Below are 17,021 nucleotides of genomic sequence, written 5' to 3'. Positions count from 1 at the left end.
TAACTCATATCTCGGCAGAGTCTTTAACCGGAAGGTTTCTTGAGTGGAAAAATGCTCCCCATTTAGAAGACTACTGGGATATTATTTGCAGGCCCTGCGACAGGAAACTTTATCATCAATTTAGGGTCGGATCCTTACCTATTAGATTGTTTACTAAAGGCTGGAAGGGTGAGGTGTCCGAATCGTGTCGCTGGTGTACTGACTGTGTTGAATCTGTTGGTCATCTGTTTTTTGCTTGTCCGGCCTATGCTGCCCCTCGGGCGAAGTGGCTTAAACCCATCTGTCGCAACATGGGCACCAGGCTGGGGCTTGAGGCACTAAGTATTTTAAGATTTGACACAAGTGAATCTGTTGTAATTGCCGTGGCTAAATACTTGGGTTGGGTTTGGATCATCAGAAATAAGACCTAACAGCACCCAGTGATGTGTTCTTTTAATTCTTTCTTTCTCAATTCTGTTTTTAGTTCTTGAAGTGTCTTTGTGTGGACTTTTTATAATGTATTGTCTTTTATGATGAATCTAATCGATAATAAAGACTATATGATGATGATGATGATGATGATGATGATGAAAATGCACATGATGTAAATAGGTCAGTGAGTCACTGCATTTGTCAGAGAGATCATTTTGTTACTTGCAGTTTGTAAGTTGTAATCCTAACATACAACAGTGAGCTATTATTAACTGTCATCTAAGAGCTGCATGCAAACTGCAAGCAGGTAAAAATTGTAGCGTTATGTTTCCCCCCCCCCAGTCTTTGTTTGATTACCCTAATGTTTCAAAAATAAATTGTTATATTTTTATTTTCAGCACCTGGTAAAGTCTGAAACATTAACTGAACCACTACCTAATTTTTGGGCAATTTTTGGACAGAGAACAGGAGGACCCAACCTCCTTTGCTGCTCTTTCATCCCGTCTACGACCCAACAAACAACAGTGTTAAAGGTAAGGAAACTGATGATATCTTTTTTTAGATTGGAATTAGGGCTATGTTTGTGGTCACTGGTCACTCTAGATGGTGGTTGGGGTGGGTGCACATTCTGAAGATTGTTCTCTCAGTGGATAATACTGAGCCTTAGCCCTGTGCTTTGGGCAATAACGGTTGTTAAAGGCACTATCTATTCCTTCCTTGCCTTGTTCAAGGCCCTCAAACAGTCTCTTTTGCAGTGTCTTCAGCAACCACTATGGCACACAGAGGCAGCAGGCAGTAAGGCTGTATTTTTAGCAGTCCTGTTGTCCAAAGGGGAGCTTTGGAGATATATTGCGATAATGCACATGATAGATGTACTTATACTGAAATTTGATATTATTGCACCAAATCTTATACGTTGTACTTTGACTATTGACAGGCTTCTTTCATATTGGTAAGGACAGCATCGACATCCATGATGAATACGGTAGAACAATTAATTACACGGTCATTCCATGCACGACCACTACAAGATAAACTACATATAAAGAGATTAGGACCTGATCGGCCAGACCTACAACTACAACAAGTTACCCAGGACAGAGGAAATTTGTACACACGTACATTCTCAAACACCTGGTACACAAAAGCTGAATGGCTTACAGGGTGTCCGTCAAGAAACAAACTGTTCTGCTTCCCCTGCTTGCTGTTTAATGGTGATTTTCCTTGGACAAGAGAAGGAGTGATTGACTTGAAGCATCTGTCTGAAAAAATCAAAAAGCATGCACACACAAGAAAGCATATGGAAAACGTGACAACACTGGGAATGTTGGGACACACACCGATTGAGCAGCACATAAACAGTGCATACCGCCAAACAATACAGAAACACAATGAAGCAGTTGATCGGAATAGGCACATACTATCAAAAATAATTGATTGCATTTGTTTCTGTGGTGCTTTCGAACTGACATTGCGAGGCCATGATGAATCTGAAGATTCCACAAATCCAGGAATATTCAAAGGCCTTGTGGATTTAATAGCAAGCATAGACAAGGAAATGGAAGCACATTTAGCACCTGCTACAGTCTTTAAGGGCACCTCTAAAACTATACAAAATGAACTCCTTGAGTGTATGCTCGAAATTATGAGAAGCCATATTGTCCAAGAGTTGCAAAACACAGACTTTGTGGCTATTCAGGCTGATGACACCACTGATGTGGCCACACAAACACAGTCCGTATTAGTCTTTCGGTACCTGGACAATGACAATAATGTTGTGGAGAGGTTCTATGGTTTCACTCATTTAAGAGACTCTACTGCAGAAACCATTACTGCAGCTATACTGCGTCAACTGAACTTCATTTTTCCAGAGGTGCACCAAAAAAAAAAACTTATTGCACAAAGCTATGATGGTGCGTCCGTAATGAGTGGAAGCCTTGGTGGAGTACAGAAAAGAATTAGAGATGTGTGCCCTTATGCTCATTATGTGCACTGTTACGCCCACCAACTTAATCTTATTATGCAGCAGGCAGTATCAAAGATCTCCGAGACACGAATTTTCTTTCAGGATGTAGGAGGCATGGCAGCATTCTTCTCACGTTCCCCAAAAAGAACGGAAGCACTTCAGGAGATTGTGGACAAAAGGGTTCCAAGGGGATCCTCAACTCGTTGGAACTTTAACATACGTACAGTCCAACTAATATATCAATATAGGGAGGACCTTGTGAAATGTTTTCATAATATAGAAGTCAATGAAACCTTTGATTTCAAAACTCAAAGTGAAGCCCGTGGCTTTGCTAGAACACTAGAAGATGGAGAGTTTCAGTTCTTTCTGTCTTTTTTTCAAGACATAATGTCAGCTGTCGAAAATTTATACAAACAGTTACAAGCACGAGAGATCGATACTGTCTCTGTGAAAAGAAATACCGCTATGTTTGTCGAGCGCATAAGCATAGTGAGAAATGAGGTTGACAATTTAAACAGCAAACTGCCAGAGGCTTCAACTTTTGCAAACCACAGGAAAAACATCACCACTCTGGTCCGAAATGCAAAGGAGATCTGTGACATTGTAATTGTGCATGCACAAGAACGTTTTACTTTCACAAAACATTTGGTGAGTGCCGCATTATTGGAAAGTCAAAACTTTGCAAAATATGGTGAATCCTTCCCTGAGCATGCTCTGCATGAGGCTGTGGAAGCTTATCCTATGCTCAACCAAGAGGACCTCAAAAGTGAGTTGACTGTACTGTACTCAATGCCTGTGTACCGAAATGCCAGAGATGCCAGGGCTTTGCTGACTTTAATTCATAAACTTAATATGGAAAATACATTTACAGAGACAGTGACTTTACTTAAAATTGTCATAACCACTCCTATGACAACAGCAGAGGCAGAACGATCTTTTTCCGCCTTAAAGAGGATTAAGACATTCCTAAGAAACACCATGCTTCAGGAAAGACTAAATGCTTTGGCAATGCTCTCTATAGAGAGCAAGTTAGTTCAAAATATCTCAGATTTTAACGCTCAAGTAATTGAAATGTTTGCTGCTCTTAAAGACAGACATGCTGATTTTAGATACAAAAAGTAAACATATGTATGTTCAATGCTGCTAGTTTCCGACCACCTGTTTAGTTGTTTGTTAAATAAAAAACACCTGTGAGGTACTCAGAAATGCATTATATCTCAAAGTCTGTTATGAAGCTCTGTGGTTATAATGAATAAGCAGCTACCTATGTTATATGACATGATCTCTTTATTACTGTAATAACTGCACTTTCTTCATTGCTTTATTAACCTTTCTGCTTTCTCAAATTTGCTTGAAAATGCACCATTTTTCCACTAATTTTTCAAAATTTTCTGGGGGCGAGAACCCCCCCGAACCCCCCTTAGGTTGTTCGGGCTCGCTCGCTACGCTCGCTCGCTATGCTGAAGTATGACAAACATTTTACGCCTCACCACTTTCAAATGTCACCGTCCGCCACTGCTTTCCCTATGGTCTCTTCAGACCTGGGAGAATGTAGAGGAGGTGTATGCAGAAGCAGCACTTCTCATGCACTTTCATCTCATCTTTCTTCCTCGTATTTAAAAATTGACAATTGTTTTAAACTTAATCTGCGATTCAACCAAAGTTCAAAACGAGCTTGCGGACTGATCTTGCAGGAGAGAGTAAAAAGAGTCATATGACAGAGCACGGAGTTGAAGAAGAACTGCAAATGGGAACAACAACTTGGAAAGTACCTTACTTGCCAAAGTAACTAACTTAAGAACTCTGAATGAAGAAGGAATGATCCGATTCAAAGACTTGGGAGGTTATATATTTTAAAAACTACTGGATTATTGTGTATAGTTTTCAGATTTTATGCAATTACAATTGAAGTGCATGTGAGTACAAAACACAGGGTCAAAAAAACATCTGATGATAATATTGACACATAACTCAATGCAGAAACACTAGACTGTGAAAATCGTTTAATTAAGAAATATGTTTTCAGTATTATATTAACTGATAACGCCGACCAGTTCTGAGCAAGTAATTCCAGTAGTATCAAAACTGCTCCACAGTGCAAGAAGGGGTCTTTTTCCTTGATCAAGAAAATAGACTTGAAAGACTTTAGTTCAATTCAATGCCTGTCCGTGTCTCTCCTTTACGCGAAGCTGGACCTAGGGCCCACGACTTGGGTATTTCCCATATCCTGAAAGCCACCTTTGCCCGGCCGTTATAAGGCCAAAATGATAACGCTTCCAGATCATGAGAGTATGCTGACAACTTCTTTTACACCCATACGCGTGCAATTACAAACGAGCACATCCGCACAACACATGTGAGAAACATGGGTTCCAAATATCTCTGTTCATATGGATGATACAAATAGTATTATATTTCAATGTATGTGTAATGTTGGTGTTAAGTATTAATCAAGCAAAAATATCAAAAATATGACTCAATTATGTATTTTATGCTACATTTATATTTTAAATCTTGCATTTATACTATTAATGCAATCCTCATATTTTATACTTTGGAATTTAATAAGAGCAAAGCCTAAACTGAAAATTAATGGCCACCAATGCATTTGTGATAAACAGTGACTATAGTGGCGGCAGTGGTAAAGTGCACTTCGGATACATACCCCTCCCTGGTGCTCTCCACTGTAGAGAGTGGTGATAGGTGGTGATGCGGACTGGTCAGAGAGGACTCCAGACTGGGGTGCCTTGTGGACAAGTCCAGAGTGGGTGGCATGAGTCCATTGTGGGCGGAACCAGAGCCAGTGTACATGCCTGAGAGACAAACACAAAATTGCAAGCCATTTGAGCAAACTCACAATAAATAAAAAATCTGCAAACACATTACCATTCCATAAAAGCACATGTCTGACAGAAAACACGTTCTTTTTGTTAGATAACATTCTGTTCCCTATCTGAATTATGGATTCAAAACACATGGTGATGTTTTCGAACATTTCCTTTATTTGATGGCCAGAACGTACTCACAACTTGTTCTTATGCGATGGGTTTACATTCTAGCGGATGCAGCAGAATAAAGAAATTCGGAGTGACCTGAAGCACTGAGGATGCACACCCATGTTTCCTTTGAATTATTTCTGAAAAGACATACATTTGCAGAAAAACATACACTGGCTATATTATGTCAGTGTTAACATACCAAGATTGGTCAGTGAGTACTGAAAAACCCACTGAGATAAACACACATCACTTTAAACTTGCGTTGTGCATATAATCTACACTTATAGAATTGGAAAGCAATTTGATTTGATTTGATGCATCTGTTGTCTACCTTGAAGCAGTTGCGTAGATAGAACCTGGCAAAGAAAGTAATCTTTGTCGAAAGGCATCATTCAAGCACTTTATGCAAAAGTTGCTTTATTTTAGGCAAAGCACTATTGCAGCCTATGTAGTGCTTAATTTGAGCCGGTGGTTTAGGGTGCTTGGCACTGGCACTCAAATACCGGAACCTGCACTTATGACAGCTGCCACATGGTGGCGCTGTTTGTGTAATTTAAAGATGAGCACAAAAACAGTTGTTTGTTAATTCAATATACATTAAAAACAACTAATACCTGCCACCCAAGCCATTCTCGAAGCTTTGGCGGCCTTGAACAGTCTGAATCGTCACACTTGTAGCCGTGTGATCGTTAGTACTTGTGTAAGTACAGTGGCAATGTGTGGTGCCGGCACTTATTATTATTATAATTTTTTTACAAATTAAGCACTGAGCCTATGGTTTCCCAAAACAGTGGGCCCGCAGTCTTGTTGATGCCCAATGGAGTATGAGGCCAAAGTCACGAGTGGGGCAGATGGGGTTAAGGAATTACCCACACCAAGTAAATACTGTCACTACAGAGTGAGGTATTTACCAGATGTTTAGCAGAGGTCAGGTACATTAAGCGGGCCATCCAAATCACAATTATTTCTGTCGATGTAATCCCTGAAATGAGAGTCAAAATCCTTAAGCATTGCAAGGTCCAACGGTGAGGCTAGTGAGGGTTCTTCAAACTTGAGATGTCATCATCAAGCTCCTGCTGATACCTTTAGTTTAGGTACCAAAAGCTCCACCTGGGACGAATCTAGATGCGGCAGCTGCCTCAAAACTGGAATGGATTTGCATCTTGCTTTTACCTTCAATCTTAGTCACACTATCGATTCACAAAATCCTACAGTGGTTAAGGCTGGAATCTGTAGATGGTAATGGCTCCACTAGATCAGATACCTGTTCCATTAGGTTGCGCTGAACCTGTTTTCTGTACGGCAAATGCTCCAACCAGGACTACCTGTGCTTTCTTACCTGCTTTGCATGCAACCTTCCTGCTAACCTCAGCACTTTGCACTAGTCGTCGCGAGGTTGAAAACTCTCTACGTCTCATTTTTCTACTGCAATATGAAAAGTTCCTTGTGGTAACTCCTGAAGCCCCAAGCTCTAGGGTCCTATTCTCGGTGGTCAGCTGTGCCTTGTTGGAGTAAAGAATCTTTTTGCTTCTTTGTTTCTCTAGAGCAGGCAAACAGGTCAGCCACCTGAGCCTTGTAGACAGTTCTAGTTTCTGGGTTCCAGGCAGAGGCACGTCTCCTTGAGTCCTTGTCTTCCAGCAAAAGTTGGGAGACCATGAATTGATTTCTTCCAGAAAAGTGCCTTCTTCTTCAGAGGTGAAGTCTTTTCAGGTCCAGGAATGTTTTGAGGAGTGGTGTGAGGATCCGCTCTTATACTGAGCACAAGGCACTTGTAGATTTTCCAGACACCTGAAGCAAACAGAAAAAGACTTGTCCTTCATTAAACCTTAGTTCCGAATGAACTGAGCTTGTCTACTAGGATTGAAGAGGCCACCTAGAGGGATGTGAAATGTATGCCTGAAGAGATCCCTGCCCGATTTATGAGAATTCCATCTGCAAAAGGGACAGTTGCTAATTTCCAGCAAACATGGTTTAGTATCACTAAAAAGTAAACGAATGCAGAATCTTTGCTTCAAAAAAGTTCATAAAAATCAAATGAACACTATTTAGCACAAACAAATTGAAAATGTGGAGAATAATGTTAAATACCAACGGCTCCTTCAAGTGTATGAATTGTTGACCCTTACATACCCCAGCGTTTCACATGGAGAAGTACGAGCAGCTTAGCCTTCTATTCTTAATAGTGAGCCAAGGTTACTTTGCAGGAGACATTTGTTCTTTTGAAGGAGACCCCAGCGTATGGTTGGGATTCCTTAAATTAGGCCAATACACCCAACATCAAACGCCAACACACCAACCATTACACATTTGCATAACCCACTTCACACACAAAAATGCACACCATCATACACCAACACACTCTCTGTCACATGCCAGCAAGCTTACTGTCATACTTCAACACACATGCTGTCACACAAGCACTTGCCTACCGCACATATCCACATAACACTATCATAGATTAGCCCACACACAGCCTTAAAGCCACACAACTAACATCATACAGCAGCACATCCACCATCAAATGGCAACACAGAAGCACCATTAGTTGCTAACACATCTATCCCCATACAACAATATAATCAATATCATACACCAAAACACTCTCCACCTGTCAAGATGACAACTTAGAGATTTAGGAAAAGTCCGTCAAGTATCCCTGTGTCACGTAGTAAATATAATATTAAAACATAACCATTTACATGGAGTTTGTGAAGAAAGATCCCCGCAGAGAGATACTGTGGGTTGAAGACTCTGGAAGCCAGGTAAAACGTGGAGGGTTTTGTGCGCTAGATCTGCTGTGTAATTGGCCCTGTCTCAGTGTAAATTGGCCAGATTAGATTCTGTTGCAACCATCATATCCTATGGTTGTAACTGACATCTTCCCAATCCAATATGGCGTTCATTTGCATTTCTTTGCTCTTTTGAGGTGCACATCGTTGAATGAGTATAAGCGGCAAAAGTTCCATTCAGTCTGTGTCTGGCAACATTGCATGTTGATGAGTTCTTGTGAAGTTCTTCCTCATTCTTGTTTTTCTTCTGCATTCTCTTCGCGACCCCCAGTGTTTGTGCTTTTATTTTCTTGGCTTTTGTCCTCCTAGTCAGCTGCAGCTTACTAGTGACATGCTGCTGTGCTAGACTGAGTTAGAGATACACTCTGCCTGCTTCTTTGCTTCTTGAATGATCAGGACACGTGAGTACACGTCCCTAGAATACAGTTGTGTACTAAAACATGTTACATTATCAATGACTGCATTTGTAATCTAATACTTCTTCCTTTTCCTCCACTTGTGTTCAGCACTTGATTAACTCTTCCCTTGTTTTGTTCCTGTTTCCCCAGACTCATTGATGCCGGAATTGTTGTATCAGTCAGTGTTTAGAGGATCATTGGGAGGCAAAGAGGTCGTCATCAGGGCCTGATTGGTCCTGTTTATATCACCTGTGTGGTTATGGTTAGGTCAGCATTTGCATGATAATAGAAATTACTTAAAGAAGTGAATTAGTTGAATAGTTATAGAGAAACTAGTGATTACAAAACTATTTCACTCTGGGAAAGAAAAGGTTAAATTATAGTGATATCTGGATCATTAAGCTAGGAAGGTCTGCAAACCTGGGTTCGTCAGCCTTCCATAAGCCTAACATTTAAGAAATACTCAAACCTGATTATATAAGGGAGCACTTTCGCCAGAAGATCATTTAGGGCCCACAGATCCAAATTCAAAACTGGTTTCACAGAAATGAAGCTCAGCGGCATGGTCCCTGAGTCATGACAAAGTGAAAAAAGGCAAAAGAGGGCTGCACCTCGTCACCATGACTCCCCCACAAAACAAATAATTTATGGCTTAAATCTTTTTATTAGTTTTAAGAGTGCAAGGATTAACAATAGCTACCACCTACATCCATTGGTCGGTCGGGAGCAATAAAGACTACTTAACTTCGTGGATGGGGTGAGGAGAGTTAGAGTGTATAGAAATAGAATGGTCAGGGCTTAGGTATCAAGAGGTGGTCTATGTCCCAGTAGTGTGAGCATCTGTCCACAGGGGAGGGTGTTCTATTCTTCATAGGTGTGGTCCTCTGTGTGGGAATCTGCAGTAGGGAGTCGGAGTACCCGGAGATATCTCGCGCAACTGAGTTTCATAAACTTCGAAGATAGGAATTCGATGGTGGTGCCCCATGTTTTATCGAATCTGGATAGAGTGTGGGTAAGGCCTGCCGTGATCTTCTCCATGCCCACAATGTCCCAAACCTTATGTAACCAGTCCAGCTTAGTCGGGACCTCCTTTGTTCCCCACCGATGACAACAGCACTTGCTTAGCGCCGCCCAGCGCTAGAGTGATCGCTCTTCCCTGACATGACTTGAGAGCATATGTAAGAGGATTGGGGAGTCCTAGTAAGGTGTACCTGGGAAATCTGGGTATTTTTGTATGGTAAATGGTGTCTATGTCTTGCATAACTGAGTCCCTGTAAGCCTTTTTCTTCGGGCATTGTGTGTGTGAGTGTGCCAGGCTGTCCACATCTGCGCCAGCAAAGGTCATCCCCACCAGGTTTCCAACGTGTAGTTCTGACTGGGGTATAGTACCAGTAGTGTGCTACTTTTAGGAAAAAAATGTTTTCAGTGGTGCTACAGGAGGAAGCCCTGGCCCTATGAATGATATCCTGCCACTCTCTGGGGGAAAACCTACGATCCAGCTCAGATTCCCATCTATGCTGCGCAGGGGATTTAATGTTGTTTTTAGGCTTGTTCAGGAAGGAGTAGATATCTGACAGCAAGCGCTTGTCTGAATTACGGGTTATGTACCATACCTCTAATTTAATGATGGGGTGGCCTGCGCGGTGGTGCACCTGTGCTTGCATCACCTAGTGATGGAGAGACAGGTATTTCCAATACGCGTCCTTGGGATTTCGAAGTCTTTCATGAGTTGGGGAAAGTCCATGACTCCCTTCTCATCGAAAAGGTCGCCAATTATTTTACAATTGGCCTCTTGCCATTTAAGGTAACTGTTCTCTTCCATAGCTGGAGGGAAATCTGGGTTGCCTATGAAAGGGGTCAGAGGCGACATGGAAGTTCTTGCACCCTTTCCCATACCCCAAGGGTAGCCCTCAGTACCGGTGAAACATAAACCACGATCGGCCGGTGTCGTTTAGGGAGCCAGGGTACCTTTCAAATGTGCAAGCCTGCGATTGCGCGATCAATAAAGCACTAGTGTTTCTCCGATGCCAATTTGTACAATTCTATCATATAATGCAGTTGCGCTGCCTGAAAGTATCGTTCCAGATGTGAAACCCCAAGTCCCCCATGTGCTTGCCTCAGGTACATCTGGTGTCCCGCCTTGCGTGCTCTCTTCCCTCCCCACCCATATAAAGCCTTCGATAAGTTGCTGCAGTTGAGCCACCAGTCGGGCGGGGGCTTTATTGGAGCATCTGCATCAAATAACGATGCGGGGCAAAAGAGTCATATTGATAGCCACCAGCCTACCTAGCCATGACATTGTATGTTTCTTCCAAGGAAGGAGCTCCGGTTGGGGCTCAGCTAAGAGCGTTGAGTAATTTGCCTGGGCTGTCTTCTCGATCGTGGGGAATATCTGCAGCCCCAGGTAAGGGATACCCCCGGGGGCCCACGCGAATGGGAACTGACTCGCCAGCTGCTGTTGATCAGCCTTGGGGAGGGTCAAGCTGAGGGCCAGTGTCTTCTGGATATTAATTTTGAAGAGGGGGGCTAGGAAGAGTGACGGTTGTGTGAAAAAGAGCACCACATCATCTGCATAAAGTGAGATATTGTGCTCTTTGTCCCCCATCCGATAACGGAGAAAGAGGGGAGGTGTCGGATTCTTTTGGCAAGCAGCTCCATATAGAGCACGAAGAGTAGGGGTGAGAGCAGGGACCCTTGGCTAGTACCCTTCCAATCTGAAATAGGCCAGGAAGCGACACCGTTCACCCTAATGCACGCCTCCGGGCTATTGTATATACAATTCGCCCAGCGCAAGTATCGTGTGCCGATACCAAATCTATGGAGGACCTGTCTCAGATATGGCCAGTGTACCCTGTCACATGCCTTCTCGGCATCTACCGACAGGAGCACCGCGGGTTGCTGGGTGCGTTGAATTTTATCCAGAAGGTGGCACAGACGCCGGGTTCCGTTGCTGCAGTTGCGTTCTTGGATAAAGCCAGACTGGTCCGGGTCAACCAGACCCTGCATGTATGGGGCAAGGCAGGCTGCTAGTATGCTGGTGAAAATTTTTAAATCAACATTTAATAAGGATATAGGGCGATACAAGGCGCAATCGAGTGGGACCTTTCCCGGTTTAGGTATCACAACTACATCTGCCATAAATATCGTGGAAGTCAGGGCTCCGGTTTCTCTAAATGTATTGAAGAGACGTATGAGAAGCGGGATGAGATCGAGAGCGAAGACCTTACAAAAGTCGGCCGAAAAACAGTCCCTAAATAGCCCGTAGGACCTCCTCTGGGTGGATTTCCGCGTCCAATATGACCGCGTCTGAGGGGGGAGAGAGGCCACTGGTGCCTTGAGTGCCTAGACCTCAGCCACAGCCGAGTCCAAGTGGTCTGCCACATAGAGATCAGTGTAGAAGGTTTCAAGTTCAGCTGCGATAGTGTTATCGGTCTGAAAGATCTCTCCTAGAGGGTTCTTTATCCCTGCAATGCGACGAGAATTTGTCTGGGACTGAAGTAAGTGTGCTAAGAGTTTTCCTGGCTTTGTTTCCCCCTTCATAGTAGCGCTGTTTAGTGCGCAAGAGAGCGTATTCAGCTCGGTCGCAGTCCAAAGCCTACAGTTGCTTTCGCGCAGTGTTAAGTTGTCGTCTTGTCAGAACCACACCAGTACAGCGGTGCACTCCCTCCAACTCCCTAACCTGCATCTCCAGTTGCTCCTGTTTTTCTCTCCTGTCTTTGTTCAGGCACGCCGCGATAGCCTGAAATGGTCCCCTTATGACAGCCTTCAGTGCATCCCACACCAGAGGAACAGCGACCGAGCCATCTTCGTTGGTTGTCAAATAGGCTTGTATAGTTGTATAGTTGCCCGTATATCAGTAACGTTGGATTCGAATGTGAGTAGTTTATGGTTTAGTCTCCATGTTCTCTGGTGAAGGGATCCCCCGGGCAAATGCAACACCAGGGAAATCGAGGAATGATCTGATAGAGCAACCGTCCCTATCCTGACATCCCCGATGTATCTCGTAAGCCGAGGGGATGTCCAAAACAAATCTCTATGCACACATGGGTTTGGTGTGCCGAATAGAAGAACGTGTATTCCCGAGTGGTGGGATAACGGTGTCTCCAAGAGTATGTCAATCCCACCTCCCCCAACCTCTATAGCATAGAGTCAGAGAGTGACCCCGAGTGACCTGCCAGCTGCACAGACCTGTCTATTTGGGGGTCCGACACTATATTAAAATCCCCCCCACTAATAAATCCTCATCTGGGGATTCGAGGATGGTGTTCAGCGTTTCTCGGAATAAAGTTTCTTGATGTTCATTTGAAGTGTAAATAGAGGCCATTGTGTATGTGTGGGCCCCTAGTGATAGCCTCAACACCAATATCCCACCTGGTGTTTCTGTGTGCATGCCAAGCACTGTTCCAAGGAACTGTGTAGCTAAAAGGATGGCCACCCCTGCCTTCTTCCCCATCGCCGAGGAAAAATATTGCCTGTCAAACCTTTTGGACCAGAGGCGCTTCCAGTCGGCGGGCACCAGGTGGATCTCTTGTAATAAGCAAATATCGCATTTGGCGCCCCTAAGCATCGCAAGAAGCACGCATCATTTAATGGGTGAGTTGAGACCCTGGATATTAAAACTCAAAATCACGACCTTAAGTGCTGACATAGGGTGGATAGATGTGACTCGCATGGGCTCCTGTGGGGGGTCGCAGCTACCTCTTCCCAACCCATACCACCCCAGGACTCGATAGACTGTCGTGATATAGCAGCGCAGGCTCTCCTCCCTTTCCACTCCATTCGCCGCCAGAGAGGGGACCGCAGTGAACCCTGTGTTATTGTTCCTCTTGGTGTCCCAAATATGTGTGCTTTGTTTGGCTTAGTTTCCAGTGGGATTTCACACTAATCAGCTCAAAATGGAGGTACTCTCCCACCTGCTACCCCCCGTTTCTTCTGCCTGGTACCTTGCCTTCGGCCCGATTTTGGTGGCTCATGAGGTGCTTTGTCGGCTTTCTGTGACTCGGAAGTTCCTTCTTCTTCCAGATTGATTCCGAGGACCTGCTGCGCTTCCTTTAGGGACCGCACCGCCTGTAGCTCCTTGTTCCATACAAAGGATATTCTGAATGGGTGACCCTAGCGTTATCGGATTCCCTTATCATGCAGATAATTTGTGGCTGTCTTTTGGGCTTTGCACCGCTGAAGAGTAAGTGGTGAGAGGTCCTGATAGATTCCAACCTGGATACCCTCAAAAGCGCTAGTAGCTTTGTCCCGGGTTGCAGTCATAATGATCTTCTTCTACTAGTATGAATGGAGGCAGGTAAGGATGTCTTGTTGCTGACCTGGGCTGGCCTTCCAGCATGGTGTGTTCAATCCAGGATGATGTCTTTGTCTCCAGGCGCTGGTGCAGCACGTCGGAAAAAGCTATTTACCCATTCCTCCAGCTTCTCCCCATCTGCGTGTAGTGGGACACCTTCAATGAGAATGTTGGATTGCCCAGAGCGTTTTTCAAACTCTTCTAGGCAGAGGTGGGGTTCCTCATTATGATCTCTAAGCTCCAGCAGTTCCCGGGCCTGTTCAGTGAGCTCCTCCACGCTACGGTTGCCATTTCTTTCTAGGGAGTCGACTCGATCCCCGATTTCCTGAATCTCTGTTCTGATTTGTTTAATGTCAGAGGTGACATCCTGCCTTAGGCCTGCAAAGTCCTCCCTGAGCGTGCCGAACAGTTGTTCCAGGAATCCGTGAGTGATCTGTTCTTGTAAGTGCTCCCTCGATGGTTCTATGTCCTTCTCTTGGGGTTGGGCCGCTTGCTGCTCGGAGCTGTATCCATCAGTACTTTCAGTGCCTGGCTTTTGTGGGAGGTCCTTAATTATGGGTTCCTTTCTTGCCCGGTGTGTGGTCCTCTCTACGGGGTCACTTCTGTGAGGGTCCAGGTGTCTCTTCCAGTCAGCCGGTCACGTTCAGGCCCCATGATCCAGCGGGGGGCTCCGTGAGTCCTCTCTCCTGTTCCTCACTGTGCGGGCTCTTTTCACTTGTTTCCCCCCTCGTCAGGGCCAAGATGTGTGCACCCAGGGGCAAGTCGTCCTCATGGGCCCCCAGACCAGTAGCCTCTCCGGGGCCCACTTGTTTATGTAGCAGGAGGGTTTCAGGCCCCAGCCTAAAGGCCTAACTACAGACCACTTCCAAAATGGCCACAGCTTCTTTTCGGCCTGCTCCGGGACTCCAGCCTCGCCTCGGAGCCTTACTCACCAGGCAGCATTTTTATGCCTCAGTCTGGGGCAATTCCAGTGTGTTTCTCGGCCCCCTTGCGGATCCGGCAAGGGCCATAGGCTGGGGGAGTCTGTGGGGGGAGGGAAACGGGAGTCAGCTCTGCGCTCGCCTGTCTCCAATGTGGCCACGCGATCTTTCGTGCGTCTTCGGGACTCCGGAGGGGGGCCCGGCCAACCTGTGGGGTGATCCTCGCCATGCCCACTGAATGCGATCCTTGCGGGAGGTGGCCTCAGGTCATCACCGGCCCGTTTTCTCCGGCGCTTGGGATGCGGCCTCCCGACTTACCACTGGTCTAATCTCTAACATGACAGCTAGGCTTCTTCTCCTGCAGCGCTCATCTTCACATTCACTGCTCACGGATCGCCTCCCAAGCAATGATGCCGGCTTCCAACCAGGGGCGCCACTGATGCCCGCGGCAGGAGCAGTCCGCTCCCTCACATGGGGGTCACGGCTCGCAGTGGCTTCGCCACGTCTCGGCCCAGTGGTAAGGCTGCATGTTTCAGTCCTCTTCGCACTGGCTTCCAAGCCGCTCAGGCCGCCACATCCGGGCCCCGCACCCGTTGTCGTTGCGCCAATGGGAGCCTGGGGGGCAGCCGAGCACAGCGAGGTCTGCCTCCCGGGCAGATTGGGAGGTGGGAGGGGGGGGGAGGTGGCCGAACGGCCATTTTGTAATAATTGGGCTACATTTAAGGATAGCCCAAATGTAGCCCAAATCCAGGGAAGTAGCCCAAGGGGTATTTAGGGAGTTTGCGCGCCCGCCCAGCCACCATTTTAGGCTTGGTGACCTGGTGGCTGGGAGCGCTAGCTAAAAAGTTTTTGGTTTTGTAGGTGTAGGCATTGATTTTGTGGAGAGGGAAAGCGTACCTGAAGAGATGGCTGGCGGCGATTACCGGGTTTTGGAGGCCATCCGTTTGTTGAGCGAGGCGGGGAGGATGGATCTCCTGGTTCAGGACGCGAATTGGACGAGGCGCCCGGTGAGGCGCGCGTCCGCGGGGGTGGCGGCCGCCGTCGCGGCGTGTTCGTCCCCTGGGAGGTCGTTAGACGGAGCGGTGAGTGGCAGGGGCGGCGCGTATGCCAGGAGCGCTGCCCCTGGGACGGCGGTGTCGGCGGGGGAGGGCGCGGCGGGAGTGGAGGTGGTGAGTGGGCGGGGACGAGCGCCTCGGCGGGGGAGAGCGTCGGGTGCCTCCCTGCCGAGGCCTAAATCTTATGTGGGCCGCTCCTCAGGCCGGGGAGCGGCCGTAGTCAAGGCGACGGCGGGGGCGCGGGGACGCTCCTGGGAGGGCCGGGCCTCCGATCGAGGAGTGGCGCGGGGAGCGCTGGGGTGGGCGGAGCGGCAGGAGGGGGACGAGGGGCACGGGGATGAGCCCGGGTTGGGCGTCTTGGTGGCGGAGATATCTCGGGGCAGCGCAGGGCGGAGAAGCGCTGCCTCGCTGTCTGGGGACAGAAGGGAGGTGGCGGGGGGGGGCAGGGGCCACGGGAAGCGGGGGCGGGTGTGTCAGAGCGGGGAGCGAGGCAGGATGCGCAGAGTGGGCAGACGGCAGCGGGTGGCACGGGCCCCAGTGGGGAGACGACCGCGAATGGGCAAGGGGCGTCCGGGGAATCGAAGGGGAGGGGTGGGGGGGGGCGCAGTGTGGGCGGATCGGAGCGGGAAGAAGGGGTCATGGGGTTGGCGGTGCCCGGCGGAGGCGGGAGGGGCCAGGCGGAGGGAGGTAAGGGAGGGGGGGCGGCAGGGGAGGAATCCCCGGTGCTATTTGAGTCGGAAGGTAGTGAGAAAGACTGGGACGGCCTGGACATATTTGAGTCCTGGGCGGAGGGGTTGGGGGGGCGTCGGGGGCAGCGCCGGGGTGGGGCGGCGCGGGGAGCGGAGGGGCGACGGAGGGGAGGGGGGAGGGGGGTTGGGAGGGGAGCGCGGAAGGGGTTGAGGCGAGCGGGCAAGGGGTGGGGGGGTGCGGGGAGTGCGAGTGGAGTGACGGAGAAGACGGGGACGGTGGGGAGGAGGAAGTAGTGGATTTGAGCGCGGTGGGAAAGGCGTGGGTCGCGGGGGGGGGGCGGTAAGCGGGGATGGGATGGTAGTAGGAAAGGAGGTAGGCCCAGCACACCAGACCATTCCTTTTCTTTTCAGGTAGTGGAGCGACAGCGGGAACGTCGCGGGGTGCCGGACTTGGTAGGGCTGGGAGCCTTGGGCGGCATGCCCGGTACCAGCGAGGGATCC

General features: G+C 47.5%; 1 protein-coding gene across 1 annotated transcript in view; it reads right to left on the bottom strand.

Moving 5' to 3' along the window:
• The window catches only part of GLIS1 (GLIS family zinc finger 1), a 1,425,682-nt gene that overhangs the window by 164,622 nt on the left and 1,244,039 nt on the right, over positions 1-17,021 (bottom strand). The window contains exon 7 of the mRNA XM_085602586.1: positions 5,043-5,190. Coding sequence (XP_085458712.1) covers positions 5,043-5,190 — 148 coding nt within the window. The remainder of the gene's footprint in view (positions 1-5,042; positions 5,191-17,021) is intronic.

This window comes from Triturus cristatus, chromosome 4_2 (genome assembly GCF_964204655.1).
Source record: "Triturus cristatus chromosome 4_2, aTriCri1.1, whole genome shotgun sequence".
NCBI lineage: Eukaryota > Metazoa > Chordata > Amphibia > Caudata > Salamandridae > Triturus > Triturus cristatus.
The sequence above is the reverse complement of the archived record's forward strand: the minus strand, read 5'-3'. Positions and strand labels throughout refer to the sequence as shown.